Source organism: Mandrillus leucophaeus, unplaced genomic scaffold (genome assembly GCF_000951045.1).
Source record: "Mandrillus leucophaeus isolate KB7577 unplaced genomic scaffold, Mleu.le_1.0 Scaffold124, whole genome shotgun sequence".
NCBI lineage: Eukaryota > Metazoa > Chordata > Mammalia > Primates > Cercopithecidae > Mandrillus > Mandrillus leucophaeus.
Window position 1 is genome coordinate 1,470,760 of NW_012100765.1, and position 23,954 is coordinate 1,494,713.

At 42.1% G+C, this 23,954-nt stretch overlaps 1 protein-coding gene across 8 annotated transcripts in view; it reads right to left on the reverse strand.

Annotated features, from left to right (window-relative positions):
* The window catches only part of NEDD4L (neural precursor cell expressed, developmentally down-regulated 4-like, E3 ubiquitin protein ligase), a 385,794-nt gene that overhangs the window by 50,608 nt on the left and 311,232 nt on the right, over nt 1-23,954 (reverse strand). For 4 of the 8 annotated variants that reach the window (XM_011971708.1, XM_011971704.1, XM_011971709.1 and 1 more), the window contains 9 exons: nt 22,825-22,957; nt 21,019-21,195; nt 17,731-17,805; nt 16,095-16,154; nt 10,699-10,830; nt 10,060-10,179; nt 8,758-8,955; nt 2,148-2,225; nt 718-772 (listed from right to left, as the gene is read on the reverse strand). In XM_011971708.1, the coding sequence (XP_011827098.1) occupies nt 718-772; nt 2,148-2,225; nt 8,758-8,955; nt 10,060-10,179; nt 10,699-10,830; nt 16,095-16,154; nt 17,731-17,805; nt 21,019-21,195; nt 22,825-22,957 (1,028 nt within the window). The remainder of the gene's footprint in view (nt 1-717; nt 773-2,147; nt 2,226-8,757; nt 8,956-10,059; nt 10,180-10,698; nt 10,831-16,094; nt 16,155-17,730; nt 17,806-21,018; nt 21,196-22,824; nt 22,958-23,954) is intronic. The other 4 variants (XM_011971705.1, XM_011971712.1, XM_011971711.1 and 1 more) reach the window with 1 other exon arrangement.

The following is a 23,954-nucleotide window of genomic DNA, read 5'->3' on the forward strand; positions in this document are numbered from 1 at the left end:
CATCTATTTGAAGGCTTCTTTTTAATATACTTTTTCAGAAATTTTAAGGGACATAGAAATATGATTCCATGAAGAACATGGCACCTCCAAAAAGAATGAGAAAAAAAAATCCCACTGGCTAAAAAGCAAACTCATATTAGTCGAACTTTTAGTTGGAACGAGAAACCACACATTTATTCATAGGTGCTGGAGCAAATGTCTATAGCAAATATACTACAATTTCTAGAAAATCCATATATATTAGTGTTGTGGGTGCAAGGAAACATGCTGTGAATAGAAAATAAGGTCAGAGAGGGCATCCTGCCATAGGACCCTTGAAGGCAGTGTCTTAAAAAACTTACATGCTGCTTCAAGCACTGTTCACAGATTTTTGACTAAATCATCATTTCTAATCTTATTTTCTATTACCAGAGTGTATTTATTAAATGTGCAAAAGTCAAGGGATCAACAATCAAAATGTGGTTTACAAATTAAAAAAAAACCATGTTAATAGGTCACAAGATCAGATTGGGTGAAAGCTTGATGGGCTACTTTAAGCAAACTTGGGGTGAATGCACAGTACCGTATGAAGGCACTGATTCTCTGGTATCATTTTCTCCACATAACACCTGGCTACCTAGATAAAGAGTAAAATGACAAAGCTTTCACTATGATGTCTGAATTACTCCCTTCCCTCTAACCCGCAACACCTGTGTGTCCATAACAGCGCCTACTTACTATGATCAATATAAAACGTTCGGCCATCCAGGTGAATTCTTTCTTCCCAGCCAGGCTAGTATCCGGGGAAGGAAGGGAGACAGAAAATACAAACATTAGCTAGGAGTTCCAAAATCAAAGGCAACATTTAAAAACCACAGGACACCTTTGTTCTCTTTTCTGCTAGGGTACATTTATGCATTGAGCATGAACTAAATACGAACACTTCAAGTTGACTCCTGACAATGTCTAGCAACACCCTTTATCACGTGCTCAGGTCTCAGATGTGCTGACTGTATGAAGAACAGGAAATGGGCTGCCAGCTCAAAAGCTTCAAAGGGAAACTGTAGCATTCCATGGAACAGGGGAGTTTGAAGTTGAGTACCATTTAATTAAATAAACACTGAGTATTAAAGGAAGGGAAGAGGGGGTTAATATAAAAATGTTAGACACGGTTACTGTATTTATATTGTCCAGGCAGTCGATGATCTAATATTGGTATTATCTACCACGAACTTTTACTAGTCAAGCTCAGGAACTAAACAGATTTGGAGAATTTTTTCAAGATAAAGCTGGTATGCCCTCATTATCTAAACTATCCGTATTTGCTATCTGAACCTCAGGAATCCAACAGATTCAGAAAAAATGCTTTCTTTTGTTTTCTAAACTCACGCTCTGGTTCTTTCTATTTGAACCCAGGAATCAAACAGATTTGGTGTGGGATACCTGTATAACCTAATGAATAATGATTGAACCTTAACCTTCGCAGCCTCAAATGTTGCCCTAATATACCAGGCAACAAAAAGGTTCTTACACTTGGAAAACAATCACAAAAATTCCCATTTAAAGACAGCCTTGGAGTCCATCCACTGCCCTGTCACCCCCTACGGCTTTTTCAAATTGCGAGTGAGTTGTTGAGGAGGATGTATGTGAAGGTTTCATTCAAAATCCAATTTTAAGTATATAGCTCAACTCCTACTGAGCCATCACCAACAAGGGAGAAAAAAACTTAAAAAATCTGCAGGTTAAATGACTTATAGAAACTTTCTATGACTAATTAGACCTTCTTCTGCCATACTATTTTCATTACTTTGGTTCTGATGATTTAATCAGCAATATGGCTGGAACTCAGTGGTTGCTAAGTTACAAAATAAGTGAGTGCCACTTAAATTGTCACCTGCAGATAATGTCTCTTGAGTATCCTGTGTACAAGTTCTATCTTCCACTAGAAGTTAACAATTCAGAAACCTCTTTCACAAGTACTGGATATCACATGAACTACAATGTACGATTACAATTCAGCTAAACACTTAAATTCTATTAAGAAACACAAACCAATGAGATCCACGAAGCCTGGAGATAGAGAAGGTCCACAGGGCCTCTCCATCAACATAGAGCGGATAAAGGAACAAACATTTTCAGACCATTCCATGTGTCTCCAGTGTACTCACAGGAAGGGGACCAAGGTCATTGGGGTTTAAAGATGTCTTTGACCGCATATGCACTGGAAATTTCAAACGTGGATCTTCCTGCAAGAAAAATGTAAAAGACAGTAGATGCTAAGTGGAAGTATCTGTGTGCAGTTACTGGGTGCTTTTCTTCTTGAGCTGTTTGTTTCAAGGCAACCAGACTGTCCATGCCTGGAGCGTGAGATAGGTCCCATCTCTGCTTTGTACAGGAAGCCTGGCTGACCGTCTCTTGAGACAGACTGTACTCTTCCTTCTTGTACTTGGTGGAAGGAGGAGAGTAAGAATATTTACATGAAAGGTTAATCATTTCCCCCAAGACCTTGAGAAGGGGAAAGGGAAGAGAGTCCCAGCAGTGATGTTACTAGGGAAACCAGAATGGAGGGTGCCAGTGAATGCAGCACAAAGAGGGAGTGGGGACAATGGTTTCGAAATCTCTCTATGGGTCCTGCGCCCCCGGTGAGGGGAGCCAGCCTAACACGTTAGGGAATAGGCCCCTCTGCCACACCCCCCTTCAGCACTTGTGTTCCCCTCCATTCCTTCCTGAACTCAGCAGAGAATGTGAATCTGGTCCGTGAAGTCACGTGGCTACTCCAGGGAGGGCCGCCTTCCTCAGGCAAAGTCACAAAGTTATGATACGACTTTACTGAGATCCTTGACCAAGTACTGCAGATTAAGTTCTCATTCATGCCTTAGTATTTAAAAGTTTACAAAACATTTTTCTTAAAGCATAGGCTTCATAAGACACCACAGAGAATCAACAAAAGAGAAACATGTACTCTGACATCTTGGGTCAGGCTGCATGATTTACAAGGCATGGTCAGATGTATGATCTTGCAACAGACCCTTGTTAGGAGGTTGGGCACATGTTCTGTTTCTTTAGATGAGGAAATGGAGTTTCAGAGAGAACAAGAAGTTGCCCAAAGGTTATGACCCAGAGTCCAGGAGCTGATTCTTACTTATGGAGACCCAGTTAAAATGCAGTGTAGGCTGGTTGCGGTGGTTCACGCCTGTAATCCCGGCACTTCGGGAGACTCAGGTGGGCACATCATTTGAGGTCAGGAGTTTGAGACCAGCCTGGCCAACACGGTGAAACTCCATTCCTACTAAAAATACAAAAATTAACCGGGTGTGGTGGCACGCACCTGTAGTCCCAGCTACTCGGGAGGTTGAGGTAGGAGAACTGCTTGAACCTGGACGGTAGAGGTTGCAGTGAGCCAAGTTGTGCCACTGAACTCCAGACTGGGCAGCGGAGTGAGACTCCGTCTCAAAAAAAGAAAAAAAGAAAAAGAAAAAGAAAAAGAAAAAGAAATGCGCTGTTAAGGCCAGATGTGGTGGCTCACACTCGTAATCTCAGCACTTTGGGAGGCCAAGGCAGGAAGACTACTTGAGCCCAGGAGTTCAAGACCATTCTGGGCAACAAAGCAAAACCCTATCTCTGCAAAAAACACAAACAATGAGCTGAGTGTGGTGGTGCATGCCTACCTCAGCTACCTGAAAGGCTGAGGTAGGAGGATCACCTGAGCCTAGGAGGTCTAGGCTGCAGCGAGCCATAAACTGTGACTGTGCCACTGTACTCCAGTCTGGGTGATGCAGAGAGTCTTGCCTCCAAAAAAAAAATAAAAAGGAGAATCCATATCTTTACATTAAAAAAAAAAACCACACTGTCAACCAAATAAGCTTAAGGTTAAAAAAAAGTAAGCTGTTAAGACATTTGATATCAGCTTCATTTAATTTTGTAATAGGGCCTTTGCTGCTGCCAAATTACTAGATTTTTCTGCTTCCTAAGTCAACCATGTAAGTCATAGTATCACTGAATCATAATCATAGATCTTGGGAACTGGCAAGAATCAAAAAAGACCACAAATAACAAAAATCAACCCTTGCTTCTTGCTAGTTAGGTGAACTTTTAAATGACGAAAGAAATCATGTTAGCAGTTTGTGATACATACTGACCCTGAACCCAATATACTTTTCTAAAAGGCTAAGCAGAGGCACAAAATAATCCAGTATTCTGCAGTACACTGACATACACAGAACATAAAGAAATACGCTAAGCAGATTTAGGATTGAGAAGGTCCAAGAAGCTGATAATCTGGTAAACATTTGTGACTGGTTAACTACAAACAGAGGAAAAACTGAAAGCACTGAATTTCTCAAAAGCTACCCACTCAACGCTAACTCTGATCTGGACCAGGTAACGCCACAACCAGCGAGGGATCCTTGGGTTTCCACCTAGCCAATGACCACACCAGGTTTACAGAAAGCTGAGGACGGCTATTACATGAAAGAGGGCAGGGTTTCTGAATGCCACACACAAGGCCAGTCTGGCCTTGGAATCACACGTACGCTGCCGTGAAAGACAATCAGCCCTATTGGTAAAAGCCTGGTGATTTAAAGGTGGAGGGGAGCAAAAAGAAGCTGAAATTAGAGAAAGGTGTCGGGGGGGGCAGTGAGGGGCAGAGCATGAAGTATAAAGTCAGCTGAATTTCAAAGGTCTGCTAAAGTGGCCTTGCGTGGAAACCCAGACTTCACAGACTGTGAGGGCCAGAGGCCTTGAGGCTTATAATATTATTTCATTATATCAACAATAATAAAAATAATGGCAGCAGCTGCCATGAATCAGCTCTGAGGGCTAAGGCTAGTGGTCACCCCCGAACCCCCACTCCTATCGAGCCACTCAAGGAGGCAGGCATCTCTCTTTAGTTGACAGGGCACGTGAAGTGGTGGTCAAGGCTCTCTATTAGCTATGGACAACTTCAGGGCTGATGAGAAGGTAGGATACTAACGAGGTCTCAGATGCCATGAAAATAAATGATCCAATGCATAAAGCATGCTTGGTTGTTTCTTCCTTTCTTCAGTGTCATACGGGAACTCTTTCATGTGTAATATAAAATTGCTTCCCTCCATCAAGTTCAAAGTGTTTTTAAACAGGATGCAAAGAGCAGTATCTTTTTAAAAAGGGCTTTCCTAATTCAAAATATATAAAACACAGGGATTTAAAAAAATGGGCCTCTTTTCTTTATCTTTTCCATCCTGGAAGAGACCAGCAACCATGCCTAGGGTAATGAGTTTCATTACTTTGAACTTGGATGGAAAACAAATCTGCAACTTAACTAGGGTGTAATCTTTCTTGCTACAAAAATAAGCCCATGCTTCATCCTGTGAAAGGCATATATACACTAACACGGGTTTAGGATCCCTCACCCATAATGCTTGGGACCAAAGGGGCTTTGAATTTCAAAATATTTGCAGTTATACTTACCAGTTCAGCATCCCTCATCTGAGAATCTGAAATGCTCCAACAAGCATTTATTGCCTGAGTGTCATGTCAGTGCTCACAAAGTTTCAGACTTTGGATAAGTTGGATTTTGAATCTTTAAACTAGGGATACTCAACCTGTATACACGTGCTCTGAGCTGCTGAGGACGGAACATCCCTCCTCGGCACATCCCTCCCAAGCCCCTAGTCTCCTGCGTGCATTCCCTGAAAGGCCTGACCCAGGCGGGGAACAAAGCCAATCATTGTTTGTTTGAATGAGGCTAAACTTGGCCCGGCAGGGTGTCTCATGCCCATAATTCCAGCACTTTGGGAGGCCGAGGCGGTAGGATCACTTGAGGTCAGGAGTTCGAGACCAGCCTGGCCAATACGGTGAACCCCGTCTGTACCAAAACAAAACAAAAATTAGCTGGTGTGGTGGCATGTGCCTGTAATCCCAGCTACTCAGGAGGCTGAGGCAAGAGAATTGCTTGAACCCGGGAGACAGAGGTTGCAGTGAGCTGAGATTGCACTATTACACTTCAACTTGGGTGAGAGTGAGACTCTGTCTCAAAAAAAAAAAAAAAAAAAAAAAAGAATAAGGCCAAACTTTATCCAAACACTGATGGCATACTGCCTTTATCTGTGTGTCTGTCTGTAAAAGGTCATGTTTTATGACATATTTCAATAAATTTTTTAAATTTCTCAATGTATAGAGGGGAAATGTCCTGATACTTTTCAGGCTTCTGGTTGGTGTAAGAATCAGTAGTGCCCAGGCTGATGGGGGAAGCAGTGTTATTTTCATCATTTTCAACCTGTACTACCAATTTTTTTCCTTTTTCTATTCTAATGCTCAAATCTAAGGATAGCTACGCTGTTCTCTCATTTGTTCTCTTCCTCTTTCAAAATGAGAATGCTTATACACTGTTGGTGAAAATAAAAATTAGTACAACCTCTATGGAAAAATAAATAAAATAAATTAAAAATAAAAATCAAAGCAAACCCCAAAACCAACTCAAGGCAGATTTTTAAGCTGCAAATTATCTTTATGCGTCTCTCTGGCTCTTCATCTTTTGTCAAAATGAACAGGCAATTTAGAGTGTGTCTCCCGCAGGGAGAATCCTGCCTAGGCCTTTGTTTAGAAGCAGTAAAGCAGCTGTGTCAGCACATCTGAATTTGCTTAAGAAGGGGAGTAACTTGTGGAATTTCCAGTTGTTACCTTGAGGATTTTCCACACTAGCAGCAGTAACAAAATGTTGTTCTAACAGATTATAATTTTAAATCAGTAAATTAGTCAATAACAAGTATCTGGGTAAAAAGGGACAACTGGAAATTAAAAATGGGTTTCATTCAGCAACGTTGCAAGCAATAAATAAAGCGAGTGCTGTTTCATTTAAAATACAATCTGCCCAGCTGCAATTACACTGCCGTTGTGGCTTGAAAGGCTGTGAAAAGGTTAGGGGATTTGATTACTAAGCTAGTTGAAATTACTAAAATCATAGCTTATGTTGGCAAGCCACAGTGGCTCCTTACACTAATCCATCTACTTTTATATTCGTTAGCCCTTATTTCTGGAGCCGGTTTCTGGCTAAGGACTTGAAATTACAGCAGTGCTATAGTAAATGAGAACACCGGCAGGACAGCCAGGGGTTGCATGGTAATAAGAAAAAAGACATAAAAAAAAAAAACAAAAAAAAAAACCCTTCATTACTGTATTTTCCAACGAGCTGCCTGTCTCTTACTCTTGGCTCACCTGCAAATCTGTAACATTATCTGCAGACTAGTAGGGGAGTCAAACCTACATGTTATTATATGCCTTAGAAGCAGTTATCAGTTTACCAAATGAATGTTACCAGATCTAAATGAGAAATTCTCTTGGCAGGCCATTCCCTTATTTCAAAATAGAAAGAGCTCTTAGAGTGGTTCTCACTTAGGGCTGTTTTGAAATGTGTAGGGCATTTCTGGTCATCACTACGTTGGGGTGGGGGTAGTGGTGACTATCAGCACCTGGTGGCAGGAGCCAAGGTAGTTAAATGGTCTGCAACTGAAGGCACAAATGTCCCTGCCCCAAATGCCAAGAATGCCCTTGAAGACACAGTGTCCCACGAGTCAAAGGATTCTAGGAGCACGCCCTCTACACCTGCTGGACTGAACTGATACCACCCAATGGGCAAGGCATAAAATGACAGCCCAAATCCCCTTGAGCAGGGCTTGTTCTTGAATCTAAGACTGCTGGCCTATCAAATGGACACACCTAATGTCCATCACTAGAAATGGGAATTAATGGTGTATGTTTATTGCTGATCCAAGACCAAAGAGCTAGGGCCAATGACAATCACCAAAATTCAACCAGCATTCCCATAACATCAGTTTTGAACAAGTAGCACAGACAATAGTAGGACCAAGTTAAACTCTGAGTTAGCTCTAGCTAGACAATTCGATGGGGACATAACAGGAAGAAAACCCATCTGCAGCATCAAAAATAGCCAGAAATAAGGGAACCAATTTCAGTTTAATTACAGGTATAGAGATTATACAGCAGAAAAATACCAACTGACTTTCAAAAGAACTATATACTACACTGAAAAAGCCACCCACTGATTCAGCTCAAGAAATAAAGAACTGACAGAGAAATACAAAGATATGCATATTCACCTTTGATTAATCTCATTTTGCTCAAGATAATACAATGTACAGATTCTTTCTTGGGTACAATTCAGGAGTACATGAAACAGTTGCATGGTAAGAAAAATCAATTTTGACAAAATGATCACAAAAAGGAGTATCAGATTTACAACCAAAGTCACTCCGTACATCCCCTATCCCATGATTAAGGGCACGGAAATGTAGCTCAGACGTGTGAATACTGATCTGATGTGAACAGTAAAAACTGAAGTGACAAATCAAAAGAAGGTGGGTAATGCCAATAAAAGTGCAAAAAGAAACTGACAAAAGAAAAAATTATTTGAAAATGATTATAACTCCTATTGGAAAATGATTATAACTCCTTATTTTGTAAGATGGGATCAATGAACAAAATCTTAACAGCACAGAACAGTACCTTTCCATCCAGCATGGTGAACTGTCTAAACTAGAGTTTCCCAGGAGAAAAGGCAGTCCCAGCACCAGTACCAAAGACAGCTATCAGCCGGTGCCCACCCACTCCCACCCACCCATTTGTGCAGGGGCCAGATGCAGGCTGAGGAGACCCTCTGGAAACACCCTTTACAGTCAGTCTAATTCCTCTGCAGGAACTACAAACACTGAGTAAGGAAATCAAGGAATTAATGCCAGACTTCACGGTGAAAACGGAGCCAAATAAAAGCAGCAGCCTTACCCAGGTTGTGGTCTTTGTGTTATGATCAATGAAGAAGGGCCGGCCGTTTGGCGCTATCCTCATTTCCCAGCCGGGTGGCAAGAAGCTCTGTGTGACTTTGTGTTGTGGTTTGGGGGAGTTGTAAGGTGATGGCTGTGGGGACTGTGGGTTGGAAAGGGTGTCTTTCACAGCCCGACGTACGGGTGAGTCCTTGGCACCCTAAAGAATAACAATTAGCATTAGAACTCTTCAGCAGCTGCGATTCCAATGTGCCAAAATGTACCTGGGTATTGTTGGAGGCTTCTCTTTGGAGGCGGACAAGAGGGAAGATTCCCAAAACCTGTTTTCTGTCATTCATTTACTTTTAAATCAATCTAACTTTACATTTCCTCTGTTGGATAAACACACAACAATATTAAGTACTTATAATCACCATCCTTTGGTAGCTACTCAGTATGTACCAAAAATACTGTTCTGTACTAAGCATTATGGATGGAGATTTTACAGAGTAGAGAAAAACGTGCCCTTGCTCTTAATGAGCTCACAGTCTAATGAAGAATAGATTGGCAAGTTTTAGAGCACAGAAAAGAAAAATCTACATCAATAAAGACAATGATCTGGAATCTCACAGTTGTTACCCATGACATTCATATCAGAGTATGGAAGAGACAGCATCCATTCCCACTTATCGGCATCTGGACCCAGGGCATGGAGAAGCCCACAGTTGTCTCTAAGACACAGTCAAGCTTAGGACCTCAAACCTTTGCTCTTTGGCTTCTCTAACTCTGACATTTGTGATGTTAAAGGATGGCACCAAAACAATACAAACACGACAGAGAGCACAAGCAGATGCCCAGCCACGATGCAGATATGCAAATATGCATCAGAAACATGTATGCCCATAGAATGAAAGACCCTACAGTCGAAAGAAAAAAAATGATCAAAGCAATAGCTATGTTTAAAAACTCAATATCAGCACTTGGTATTTGAAAGACAGATTATGCAATTCTAATGAGGTAACAGGCAAAAAGAAGCGAAACACAACAAGAATGGTGGAAGTCCTGAAAAGAGTGCCCACGTCCAGCACAAGTCACTGCGGCCTTAGCCAAATGAGAATGAGAATCAGGTGAGAGAGTCCAGGAATGTTAACTGGGCGAGACAGAGAAGCAGGTAGAAAGGCTGCACAAGAACACCCTTCACCACCAACACAACAACTGATCAGAGAGAGGAGGTGGCTGCCAAACTGAAGGCAGAGTTAAGAGAGAAGAAAGAATGGGAGTCACAGGACAGAGTGAGTCCAGTTAGATGAGGTAACCGTCTCACCTCCAGCGGGGCAGATAAAGTTACTGTTGGCGAGCTGAGGCTACGAGGCCGGCGGATCTGAGGCTCGATTAGATGGTTGTTACTGTTTGTGGCTGATCCAGACGCACCATCTTCTGCAAGCTATTTTGGAGGCAAAAACAAGTTAGCTTCATAGGAGGATCTCCCTGTGTGTGTGATTAGGAGCGCGAACCCAAACAACAACGCAAACAGCAATAATAAGAGGTCTGGCCTATTTAAAGCGTGGAGGAAATAATTAAACATAATGATGGGGGAAAGGATGGGAAAACACATTCAAGGGAAATAAAAATGAATCACTAGCCCAGCATAAAAACTAGCCTCAGATTAAAGGCAGGGGGTACGGGGGTGGGGCAGGGAAGAAGCTACACACTGTAATAGGCTCTTACTTTGAAAATATCTTTCACTTCACATTTTAAAAATGTATTCAGTGATAAATTGATTTGAAAAGCAAATTCTTCCTTAGGCTATTATTGTATTTAAAGTAATGCATTTTCTTTGTGAGAAAGCTTTTTACAAATATGACTCTTTCAGAACAATATATAAACACCAGGGAGGGAGGTCGGTCATGTACATTTCGGCTTCTATGGCCTGCGGTTTTAAGTTGGATGGCGATCTTCGTACCTGCATGATAGGTCGAGTCCAAGTTGTGGTTCGATTGTTATGATTGACATAGTATGTGCGCCCCTTAGCATCTTTTCTTTCTTCCCAGCCTGAAGGCAGACCCGGCGTGGTATGTACATAGGCCACTGATGGCTGTTTGTGCAAGAAATCATTATTATTTAATACCTTGCATTTGATTTCTGATCAGTTTAATAAAAAAATGTACACCCAGATAATTATTTTCTCTAAACAAAGTTAATTAGTTCTATTTACATAGAAAATACTTCCAAGTGTCTGGAAAACAGCAATAGATTTCCAATAGCTTCAAATCTACTGTGGAATGAACCCCACACAGTTGCAGATCCAAATTCTTACAGAACTTGGTTCTAACACCCCCGTAGTCTTAAATGTAAAGGGTTGCTGCTAAGGTGATCATAGGGGAAGGGAAAAACATTATCATCTGTTCTGGCTACTAAATTCCACTGCCAAACCGGGTAGAGCTTAAAGGTATTTCAAACTGCCCAGTGTCACTGTGTATGAGAGGGATGCTCTGAGTTTCTCCTCGATGTAGCTCCCATGGGGTGCTCTTCTAGCTTAGTCCTAAATTTCTCCATCAGCTTAGGACCCTTACACTGTACCTTTTGGGGCAAAATTTTAAAATCCCAACACACAGCCCCTTCTCTAGGATGCTGACGGTCACACAGTAGCATATAATCTGGAGTACCACCCAGGACATCTGTGTGCCCCAGCTCAGGAAGTCTCCCAGCACCCAGCCTCACACCCGAGGCTGTGTGCACCCAAGTCCGCTGATAGAAGTGTGTTTCTTTGAAGGCGAACACAGCTTGGCAGTCTTTGGATTTAGAGACCTGTCCAACATAGAGTGACTGTATTTAGACAGTCCACATTTGATCACAAGAAGATCCCTGAGAAACAGTCTAAGAAATGCAGTGTGGATAGAGAAACGCTGAAAAACAAGGATGTGTTGATGATGTATGGAGGCACTGGGACAGATGCTGGAGATCAGAGCTGTCCCAGGAAGGCTTGAACGCATAGGTGATGCATGTAAGGTCTGTGCCTGCAAAACAGCTCTAAGTGGGGAAAAGCTCAGAAACCAGAAGCCGACCACAGCTACACCACGGCTCCTAGGAGAATCTAAAAGTATAGGAACCCATGCCTTAGGAATAACCTCTCATGTGAGGTTACAAAAGGAAGCTGCTTCTTTTAGAGTACTCCTCCTTTCTCTAGCCAGGATCTTCTCCTGTCCCTCCAGATATTTTAGCAGGTGTCATTTTCTTGCTATTAGGCTGAGGATACAAATTTCCTCTGAACCCAACTTCTTCCTGTGCTTATGCCACCTCTTCCCTGCACTACCAACAATGTGTCTTGGTGAAGATGATCACTTGGAGTTCCTTGGTGGACCCCAGGATCTCAAATTAGAGAAAGCACCAACAAGGACGCTGCCAAGTAATTTGGAAACCCCATCTACAGAGAAGCAATATGCTAACCTCACAGGCTTAAAAGCACAATTCAGAGAAGAATCACCTGTGTAAGATCATGAAGCAGCTGATTTTAGATTATGCGTAAGAAAACCTTCTGCTAAAAATGTAGCAACCATTTCCTTAACATTTCCCGAGATAAAGTCCTAAAGCTCCATAAAGATAGTTTATAAAGACAGAAAGACTCAGATCATAGAGCATTCTGGATCCAGGTGTGGAGACTCAGCAGGAGCAGAAGAAACATCAACACTGACTTAATCCTTTCATGAATATTAAACATCAAGGAATTAGCACGCAGTCCTAGTGAAGCTCCTTCCTCCCCTCCCCTCTAGCAGGGATGCCAACACAAAGGGCTACGTGGATCTGGGCACTTCAATGGACTCCTCTGCTGAGCTAAGTTGTAACCCAAGTTCGTGGTCAATTAGTATATCTGGCAAAGTATGTGCTATCAAGTTTTGACTTACTATTGTTTATCCAATCAGTCAAATACTAAATGGAATTTGTTACATTCTCAGGTCCCTCTTCCCAGAGCCCTCCCCTTCTGGTGATCCACCTCCCCCTCTCCCAGGCCCCTTCCCTCCCACAACTCCCCCACAACTCCCCCGTCCTGCCCCTGGAAAACTCAGCTCTGGAAACCTTAAGGATATTTTTGCAGTTACTGAATCTCTGGAAAGGACACTGAGGAGGCAACTGATAAACTGAACGCACTTGGATGTGTCACAGATCATCTCAGAACGGAATCCTAAAGCTGTATGAATTCTAACCACCAGGTTACTTTGTTTTTTTCCTTTTTTTTTTTGAGACATAGTCTCGCTCTGTCACCCAGGCTGGAGTACCGTGGCGCAATCTCCACTCACTGCAACCTCCGCCTCCCACGTTCAAGTGATTCTCCTGTCTCAGCCTCCCGAGTAGCTGGGATTACACACGCGCGCCACCATGCCCAGCTAATTTTTGTATTTTTAGTAGCAGGGGGGTTTCACCATGTTGGTCAGGCTGGTCTCGAACTGCTGACTTCAGGTGATCCACCCGCTTCGGCCTCTCAAAGTGCTGGGATTACCGGTGTGAGCCACTGCACCCGGCCATACAGGTTACTTTCATACAGCCACAGTGAACAGCACTAATCAGTTTGTGGAAAATTACGCGTGTAGTACAGAACACTGAATTTGATTAAAATGTTCATTCTCTCTTCTATTGAGAACTGAACTGGCAACCTGTAATTTAGTTATATTTATGTGAGAGGGCCATTTGGAGATGTTTCTTTACAGTGTTCTTTCCAAATGACCACAAAGAACAACCTGTGCTGATGATTTCATTTGTAACTCACACTGCCTCCCACCCTGCGTGGCTAGTTGAGGGGGCAGGACTCAGCTTCTACAGACAGACCATGGAAGGGCCCGCCACGAAGCCAAAACCAGCCTCCTGCTGTTCTATGCTTGTGAGCATGTTCCACACTAGCTTAACAAAAAAGTAATCAAGAAACCAGTTAGAAATTGCGACTTAGCTTAACATTTCACAGCTTTTCATCGTAGACTGAATACACTACTGCTTTGTGATGCCCAAAAGCCATTAGCTAGAACTTCCTAGTGGCTCTTTCATTAAAATAAAGAACATGATTGTAAGCTGCAGAAGTTTCAATATGCTTTTAAAAATAACCACTTTGATGCTGACCATCACAGATTTGCCAAGACTTGCACCAACCCTGTACTGGTGGCCTTGTGTATTTTTAGAATATATACAACAAAGACTGAAAAGACTGTGATATCCCTCTCCTTTTATCTCATGGGGAGGGCCCTGGCTTAGTCTGCCAGAAAGTGAGAGCACTGTGCATTCATTTGCCTTAAATCAAAGGGCTGTGGTTTCTTGGCTGAGAATCAGTGCCTGTTTATTAGACTACAGGAATGAAAGCACTATCATAGAAAGAAAGCTATACCAGGACGGTTACTTCAGCACAGCGTATGGAGTCAAAAGGGCAGGGTAGGGGGAGCGGAAAGTCCTTGAATTTTGGGAAATTAACATCCTAGTGCCTTCACATCACTGAATATTGTGTAATTATTAACATGTCCCAGAAGAATGACCATAAGTAAAAAAAAAAAATCAAGTTGCTGAGTAATGTATATACAACATCCCATTTAAAAAAAATAAAATAAAGTGGCACAATGTGTACCTATGTGTACACAGCCGTACGTCTGAGAGAGCACACGCGGAGTGAGATGATATAATCCCACGGTGGCTCCAGCCCAGGACAATACACTTCAGTGTGAGTGACGGGCAGAGGAACAGAGGGGATACCGAAGAGGGAAACACGGGGTGAAGAGACAGAATTGCAAGACAGAAAGTCAAGGGCACTTATGACAAAGGATGGAAGAGAATACCATACAAACAAGAATACTATAAATTAACCTGTGGAAGAGACACATGCAGGATACAGCTGAAGAGAAACGGATGTGATCCTTTCAAACCTAACTAGGTAGGGAGATCTATCTCTTCTACCAGAGTAGATGAAACGCTTAGGAACGAATATTGCCAAGCCTGTGGGAAGAAAAAACCCAACCCATGCTGAAACTCAGTGACGGGGAGGGGAGAGTGCAGGCAAGAAGGCAAGAAAAGGGCAGTCTAAAGTGCCACCCGTGATCTCATTCAGAGGGGTCACCTTGTCCTGCCAGGTGACCCTTGCCATGGAGCCTGGTACTGCAATGATTCCATTCACACTTCATTTACTACATCAGCTACCACAACTCTCCAAAGCTACAAGCAGGTTGCAAGGCCAACAAAATACAAAAATAGGTGATATACAGATGATGTTCATCAGCACTGAATTCTACTAAAATTACTTCACAAAATGATCTTGTCCCCCTCGAAGCTCCACTACTCCCACAGAAATTGTAAATGCACAGTGGGAAATAGTTCATGTAGAATTTCTTGAATTCTACTGGAGGCGGCCTCACTCAACACATGACTCACGTAAACCACCGTAGCTCAATACCTTAACCTGAGCTGAGTGTTCCGGGGCTGACTGTTGCCAGTTTGAATTTCCCCTGTACAATGCTGAGCATTAAATTGAAGTCATCAACATCTTTTAGAAAATCAGCAATTGTATACGTAAAGCTATCCGCAAGTAATGAGCAGTTACAGCAAAATACAACACAGGTGAAACAATAAGGAAATTCTTTAAACAGCTACTGCAGTGCAAAGCATAAACTACAAGCTAGCCTAACTTCAGGGATCAAGTAGAAAACAGGCAATTAAAATACATGGTCAAATCTAAGTCACCCACAAACAAGAATACCATAAATTAGTCAAAATGATGAATAAGAATGGTTGGCTTACAGAAACATCAATTTTTCTAGATCACTTATATATCTTAATTATGCTCCCCTGGTATTATGGAAACTTGTTCAATCCTGTGAGGAGACCCCCTCGTGGCACAGAAAGGGTCACTGGTGCATTCTGGAGACAAGAAAAGTCTAACCCCCTGTTAGAAATGTGGCAGGGGAGATACAGAAAAGAGAATGGCCCTGGGCACACCCAGAAATCACACTCAGTCTCATGCAATTCCTGTGGCTTCTCTGATTATCTTCCAACCAAATTATTTTCACCACGCATTCTAATGAAAAGGAAAAACTTATCAGGAGTACAAACACTTAAAGCCAAAAATATCTTCTAAATGGTCAAGTTAAACGCACTTAACCAAAGCCTGATAGTATTCCTGAGAAAATTATGTGGAACTAAAAAATCATTCTATCTTACCCAGTACCTTTAAATAATCCCAAAACGAGAAGCCTAAAATAAGAAATGTGTGCAGCTTTGTAGCACAGAGGAGCTAATCTTATTTTTAAAAAGAGCGTATATTCACCACTACATGAAATATTAAAACTGCCCCACAGCCTCTTGCCATTGATGTCTGATAAAGTGGATCATTACCGTTGGTTCCTCACCACCCGTGACAGTTGATGAACGTGCTCTCCTAGCTGGGGCACTGGGCTGTGAATGATAATTTACATCAGTAAAATGCACTTAGGGGATGACCCACGGCTGTCTGAATCAGGGACCACTGCTGTGGCAGCGCTGTAAGGCAGGTGACATGAGATCAGAATCCCTGAAACCCGCTCTGTCCAGACAAAGCCGAGCAGTCGCTGATGACCAGTAGCACAAAGGAAGCTGACCCCTATGCCACCCGAGGTGGCTCATCCTTGATCTGGGTAAACAATGACAACCTCAAAAGAGTGAGCTGCCTTAGAGAAAAATGGAAAGCTGGTCTGGTTTTGCCCCCCATTATCAAATAATTAGCAGATTCTAAAATCCGCCAACACTCAAAACTCAAGAGGCCACTGGTGATCAGTGAGTTTACAGCATCACAAAGTACAAAGAAAGAGGGAGGAATCACCAGTTTCCAGGAAAGTGAGCTCTTTGGGAAATAAAATTGACATTGATTTTGAAAAGGAGAGAAAGTGCCATTCGTTCAAGGAAAATCACAGATCATGAGGCTGAGAAGGATCCCACCAGTCCATCTCAGTTAATTGTTTTGTTTGTGGGGCCCTGTACTGAAACCATCCCAGAAAAGATGCTCTTCTCAAGCTTATTATTAAGTCTCTCCAGCGTAAGTCACAAATGACTCGATTATTTTGGCTGCTTCCTTGACTAGTATACTCATTAATTTTTTCTCAAACATAAAAAATGAAAACCTAGGCCGAAATGTCCTTTGAAGTCAAGAAAAAACATACACGAGAGGGAAGACACTGTGATTTCAAAAACCTTAAATGCACTTTTCCCCCTTCAAATTCATACATAATACATTATTAGTCTTAAAAATGATCAAGGTTTTATAGCAACAGACAAAAACTGTCAAGGTAAAATATCAAATTGAACACATTAAAACCACATATTTTCACCTCCAAAAGAAGAAACAAATTTATGTAAAATTTCTTATTTTTAATGTGTACATCAAACATCTCTCAAGGCAGTTCTAGTCTAGCTTCCAACTTGAATATTTATTTTTACATACATCAGATGTTACAAAATTCCCTACACTTCTACATTTGCTGATAGCTATTAAAATGATGAGAGAGTTGGAAAGAATTATAGCCAATTCCTGGTGAGCAGAGCTGCCTTTAAAGAGAAGGTACGGGGCTCTGTAGAGTTCAGACTTCAGGTCATTAGGAAGGGAAAGGAACATGTGGATGGTCGCCCAGAAGAGTTCTTCCCGGTTAAAGGGACTCGTGTTTTCAAAGTACAGATCACTGGAGCATAACTATAGTAACTCAGTAAAGTAAAAGGAATTACGAATATACCAAGAAGTTTAAGTGAGCAAATCAAAATTGGTATAAATTTGGATGAAAAACTAAAGCAGTGAAGGTTCCAGCATTTTAGAGATGGGTGGCAGTAACAATTCTCTGTACTGGAAATCCACTTTCCTAGGGCAATTTGCCAGGAAATTTAAAAACATCTCATTTATACGGTAAATAAATTTACACAGGAAAAACTCTTTTTGCAGCAGCCCAGATGATTGTAAATGAAAGCCCAAAAAGTTAACTGATGACTGGAAATTAGCATGGGTTACCGGTGGTAGATGGCCCTGTTCTGCAACCGCATCGGTGACACTGCATGACCTCAACCTTGAGGAGGGTTCTCTTTGCTGGAAGGAGAGGAAAAGACAGGAAGCATCAAGAAATATATTCTTAAAAACAACTTTCATTGGTTTAACAAATACATCACTCAACCATATTCACCGCTCTTCGATATTAGAAGGTAATTAAATGAAACATCTTTTCAGAGCAAGGACAGCCATCCTTGAAAAAGTCATCTTCCACTTTAATTTTCAGTTAAGCAGACTGGAATTTTGATTGGTCCTTAGAATTAATGGCAAAAATAAGAGGAGACCAAAGCTTTCGGAAAGGAGACTCAACAGGACTCTGCAACACTCTAATGCTGCTTTACCAACAGGAAGAAGCTAGCAGTCTTGTAGTTTGCTTTAAGATGCACCCGCCAGGTAAATTTTAATGTGATGTGAATAGAAGGAAAGAGAGGAAGAAATAGTGATATGTGGCTACCCACATTTATTGATTATTACAATTGACAAAGAGTCAGTTGCATCCTATATTCAGAGGAGCTCAGACATCATCTTGGCCTACTTCTGAAAGATCTGGTATTTATAATTTTAGCTGCTGCTGCTTCTTTTTTTCTTGAGACCGAGTCTTGTTCTACTGCCCAGGCTGGAGTGCAGTGGCGTGATCTCAGCTCACTGCAACCTCTGCCTCTCAGGTTCCAGCGATTCTCCTGTCTCAGCCTCCTGAGTAGCTGGGACTACAAGCCCCCACCATTACACTCGGCTAATTTTTTATATTTTTAGTAGAGATGGGTTTCCCCATATTGGTCAGGCTGGTCTCGACCTCCTGACCTCCGGTGATTCACGCACCTCGGCCTCCCAAAGTACTGGGATTACAGGCGTGAGCCTCCATGCTCAGCCAATTTCAGCTTCTAAGCGGACTTCAAGTAGTAAAGACAGGAATAATCAAAAATAGTGAGATCAAGCTAAAATAAAAAAAGATACAGTGCGTAGTGTCTAATATTCCTCTCACTTGTTTGTATTAGTCTATGTGGTTAAATGAAGCCTAACTGACAGGAATGAAGATTAGCAGCAGGTCACACACAGAAGCCAGAGTCTCCTTATCAGCAAGTTTATCCATGGTATCAATTTCTAGTATTCACTCATTTTTAATATTTTGTGATAAGTAAATGGTACAAGATGACTCTGTGGTAGGGATGGGGGACAATTCACATCTTTCCACACTGGTTACTGTGAAAGAATCAGTCTTTAATAAAAGCGTCACTGTTGCTCAGGCTGGAGTGCAGTGGCGTGATCTTGGCTCACTGCAACCTCTGCCTCCCGCGTTCAAGAAATTTTTGTGCCTCGGCCTCCTGAGTAGCTGGAACTACAGGTGCACCCCACCACACTCAGCTAAGTTTTGCATTTTTAGTAGAGACAGGGTTTCACCATGTTGGCCAGGCTGGTCTTGAACTCCTGACCTCAGGTGATCTGCCTGCTTCAGCCTCTCAAAGTGCTGGCACTACAAGCATGAGCCACTGCGCCCAGCCAAAGCTCAAGTTCTTGCCCTTGAATACAGAGTAATCCCGATAAGCAAATATCCTATTTGACTCTCATTTAACAGTGAACACGATGTGAAAATAATACAATATTGTATTTGGGTCTTAAGGATATTTCATGCATCTAGAATAATTAAATGCAGGAGCTCCCCATTCAAAGAACTAGAATTGCTAACTTACTACTAATGCTGAAGAAAATTACGATGTTTACTTGGTTTACTAAAGGTGTGTTACTGCCATGGATTCTGTGGTACCTCCTTGGTTTTACAGGTTTTAAAAACAGGGCTTCATTGTTTATGTTGTTTCTATAACAACAGTTTTACCAATTCAAATATCCCATATATATGCAATCTCTTTTATCCTGTCCATTTAGTACTACATTTTCATCTTGGTGACACATCTCTTTTTGAAAAAGTCACAGAATTTTAATGTGAAATCACATTAACTGAATGACAAATGCAATTCATGTAATAGAGGCCTATAGTGTCTTTTAAAATAAAAACACCATAATCAAAAGTAACAATTTGTGAGTACTTACCTGCTTTTACATTGCATGCAGTGCTATCATTTCTGTTGGTTATGGTCACAGTAATGATTACTTTTTTTAGGATGCTATTTTCAGTGGAGTGACTACCATCATCTACTATTGCACACCTTTTTTTTTTTGAGACGGAGTCTCGCTCTGTCCCCCAGGCTGGAGTGCAGTGGCTAGATCTCAGCTCACTGTAAGCTCCGCCTCCCAGGTTTACGCCATTCTCCTGCCTCAGCCTCCCGGGTAGCTGGGACTACAGGCACCCACCACCTCACCTGGCTAGTTTTTCATATTTTTTAGTAGAGACAGGGTTTCACCGTGTTAGCCAGGATGGTCTCGATCTCCTGACCTCGTGATCTGCCCGTCTCGGCCTCCCAAAGTGCTGGGATTACAGCCTTGAGCCACCGCGCCCGGCCTTATTGCACACCTTTAAGTTCAGTTTCTTGAGAAACACTGAGACTTCATTTGCTCTTAATTCTAAGCATAAGCAGGGATTTTCTATGGGTTATTTCTGCACAGTTTTATATTGTCAAACATGGAAGTCTTTGGGACTGATTCCATTGGGCTCAGGCATTAAGCCCATCTGAAGCTTCTAGAAAGTATGTTTCTGATGGTGGAGAGCCCAAGTTAAAATGCTACCTTGATGACAGTGTCACAATTTCACAACCTTTCTCAAGGTTCATATTCTGGGACTTAGGAGATGTCTTCTATCTCCCATTCAAACCTTGTTTTGGATGAGCCACTTAAGCATCATGCCCTTATCAGCGAAACGAGAATGATAAATCCTGCAGAATATGACTTAAGAGGACTGATTAGGCCTGATGGCTTTTAACTGTTACTGTGAAATACTACCTTTGTGATAAAGGTACTATTTTCATGAGCCTTTTGGCTGGGAAAGGAATTCTACAAGGTCAAAGCTAATAATTACAGACATCATGAAGTTTTACTTCTTTGCGTTCTTTATAAACCAAGAAAGTGTTAGTGGTATAGGGGTGAGCAAAGCTGCCTTCCAAATCAAGAAAGATTCTCACCTGCTTGGGCTAATTTTAGTGTAGCCCTGCTTCTCCTAGGGAAGGAGGAACTTTGGAAAATGTCAGAGTTAGCTGGGAGCTGGAAGACCCTTGGTCACTATTTACATAAGAGATTCTCCTAAAGCAACAAAAAACAATAAAACATTGCTCAGCTTTTCTTTCAAACAAGGCCACTACTTACAACCAAAGAGCTGAACTGTTCCCCATTGGAATCTGGAGTGATCTGAAGCCTTCTGCTCAGTTCCTCTGACAACTCCTGAGGGCTGGTCCGAGATCCTGGGGAGGCCGGTGGTGGGGGCAGAGCCAGACCGAGAGAGTCTCCAGCGATATTCACTTCCTCTGAAATGGTCTCCCAAGGCTTTCAGAGAAAGAGACACTGGGGTAAATGCTAGGAACTGGGGATCCACCCAGCTCCCCAACAAAGCTATGTAACAACAATAGCCATAGTGGTAACTACAATTAACACCTACTAAGTGCCTCTCATGAGGCACACAACCTTCACAATCATCATGAGGAAGATATGACTCCTCCCCCAATTAACAGATGAGGAAACTGAGGCACAGAGAATAACTTGCCCAAGGTAACAGCTAGCAAGTTGTAGGGCCATGATGTGAATCAAAGAGGCATGGTTCCAGACAGAGGCTGTGCTCTTACCCACTTTATAACACTGCCTCTCTGAACAGTGACTGATTTCCAACACTTGTTACTATATGTGTGGGCAAAAAACCAAACACACACACATGCTTCTCTGGAGTTTACAAACAATTGTCATGGATTTTCTTTACTTTTAACCACTGAGGATTCACCATGACAGCAGTATAGAAGCTATATGCTGTAATTAAACAATGGTATAAAATAACTTAGAGTGAACGTATTATGGAATCATTACTTTTGCTTTTCCAAGTTGAATCACTGCATTGTGAATGACCTTCCTAACACAATGTCTAAGAAGAATGGATTTTTAGTACATAAACAGAGCTGATAAGACAGCATGAAAGATTATGGCTAATCTGTTATTTATTTCATAACGTTTTAAGTAACATACCGTAACTATTTAAAGGGAAAATTACACATTTCTATTCACCTAAATTTATATTTTCATGGTAACAAATCTCTTTCAAGTGTCAAAGCGACTCAATAAAAATATGCATATGATACCCAAACAAGTTACAGGGCTCATTCGATAGCTTAACTATGATAAAAACAAGTTGTCATTTAATGAGACATGGTTAGACCCTGGTGAAAAATAAATTACAAAGTAAAAATATCTTAAGATTTTCATACTGAAAAATAATGTGGGCTGGACGCAGTGGCTCACACCTGTAATCCCAGCACTTTGGAAGGCCGAGGTGGGTGGATTATGAGGTCAGGAGTTCAAGACCAGCCTGGCCAACATGGTGAAACCCCGTCTCTACAAAAAATACAGGGAAAAAAAAAAAAAAAAGAAAAAAAATTAGCCAGTGTGATGGCATGTGCCTGTAATCCCAGCACTTCGGGAGGCTAAGGCAGTGAGCGGATCACAAGGTCAGGAGATTGAGACCATCCTGGTCAACATGGTGAAACCCATATCTACTACAAATACAAAAACTAGCCAGGTATGGTGGTGCGTGCCTGTAATACCAGCTACTCAGGAGGCTGAGGCAGGAGAATTGCTTGAATCCAGGAGGCAGAGCTTGCAGTGAGCTGAGATTGCACCACTGCACTCCAGCCTGGGAGACAGAGCAAGACACTGTCTTGAAAAAAAAAATAATAAAAATAATGTTATTTCCATTTCTATCAATATAGAACTACATATCCTTGTCAAATACGACTTTTATAGTCACTTTCAAGTTAATTAATATCCAGCTGGTAATTAATTCACTGTGTCACTGTAATCTTTACATTCTCAACAATGTTTACTGAGAGAAGAAACTATGATATAAAATCAAGCTGGAGAACATGGGAAGAAGGAGCTGCCGGGCTTTGCAGCATTCTGGTGACATCGTACCTCGGGGACATCCCCGCCCTCCGAGGGCTCGGGCTCCAAGTCCTCACTGATATGCCTGCGGGAGCGGAAGCGACGGTGCGCTGCCTCCTGGTTGATCTGCCTGATGTTATTGTCCGACTCGGAGGACACATCCCTGAGCACGCGGGAAAGGGGGAAGGAGAAGAAGAGAAGCGGTTGAGATCGGGCCCTTCATGACAGTCCAATGCTCATGGAGGGCCAGATGCCCACTGAAGTGTCAGCATCAAACACTGACAACTTAGCTGGTCATCCAGTGTGAGAATTCTCCCACCATATCATGGCTAAAATAGGTTAAGGTTCATTGCAATCAAATGCATGCAGTTTTAAAATGCATTAGTCACACCGTTCTGAGCATCTTTCAGGTATATATTTCAAAATATACCTTAGTGTTTAATAAAAAACAGAAATCAAAGTCCTCCGCACATATGCCAAAGTGACAAGTCAGGCCTCTGGGAGCAGAGGTGACAGGTGAGTTCACACAGCAGCTGGGCAGTCCCAATCCTTCTAGAAATCCAGCAATCATAAGGCAGCTACTTTTGGTCACCAGCAATTTGACCAAAGACTACAAAAGGTACAAATTCAAAGCTGTCATCTGGAGGGAAGTATACCTGATCCAACATGAATTTTTTTCAGCTGCTTTCTAGCTCATTCTGACAGAATCTCAAAATCGTGACACTGCATTTCCCCCCTTTACCCTACTTTAAAAATCCTAATAACATCAGGAGATAACCGCTCTAGTCAGCCGGGGTCTGAACACTGCAACATCATACCCTATTTTTTGTCACGTGATGCTCTCAATTCAGGATCTAAAAGTTTTGATTCAATTTGGAAAACTTTTTTGGGCTGGGCGTGGTGGCTCATGCCTGTAATGCCAGCACTTTGGGAGGCCAAGGCGGGTGAATCCCTTGAGGTCAGGAGCTCAAGACGCGCCTGGCCAACATGGTGAAACCCCGTCTCTACTAAAAATACAACAATTAGCCGAGTGTGGTGGTGTGTGCCTGTAGTCTCCGCTACTCAGGAGGCTGAGGAAGGAGAATCACCTGAGCCCGGGAGGTGGAGGTTGCAATGAGCTGAGATTGCATCACTGTACTCCAGCCAGGGCAGCAGAGTGC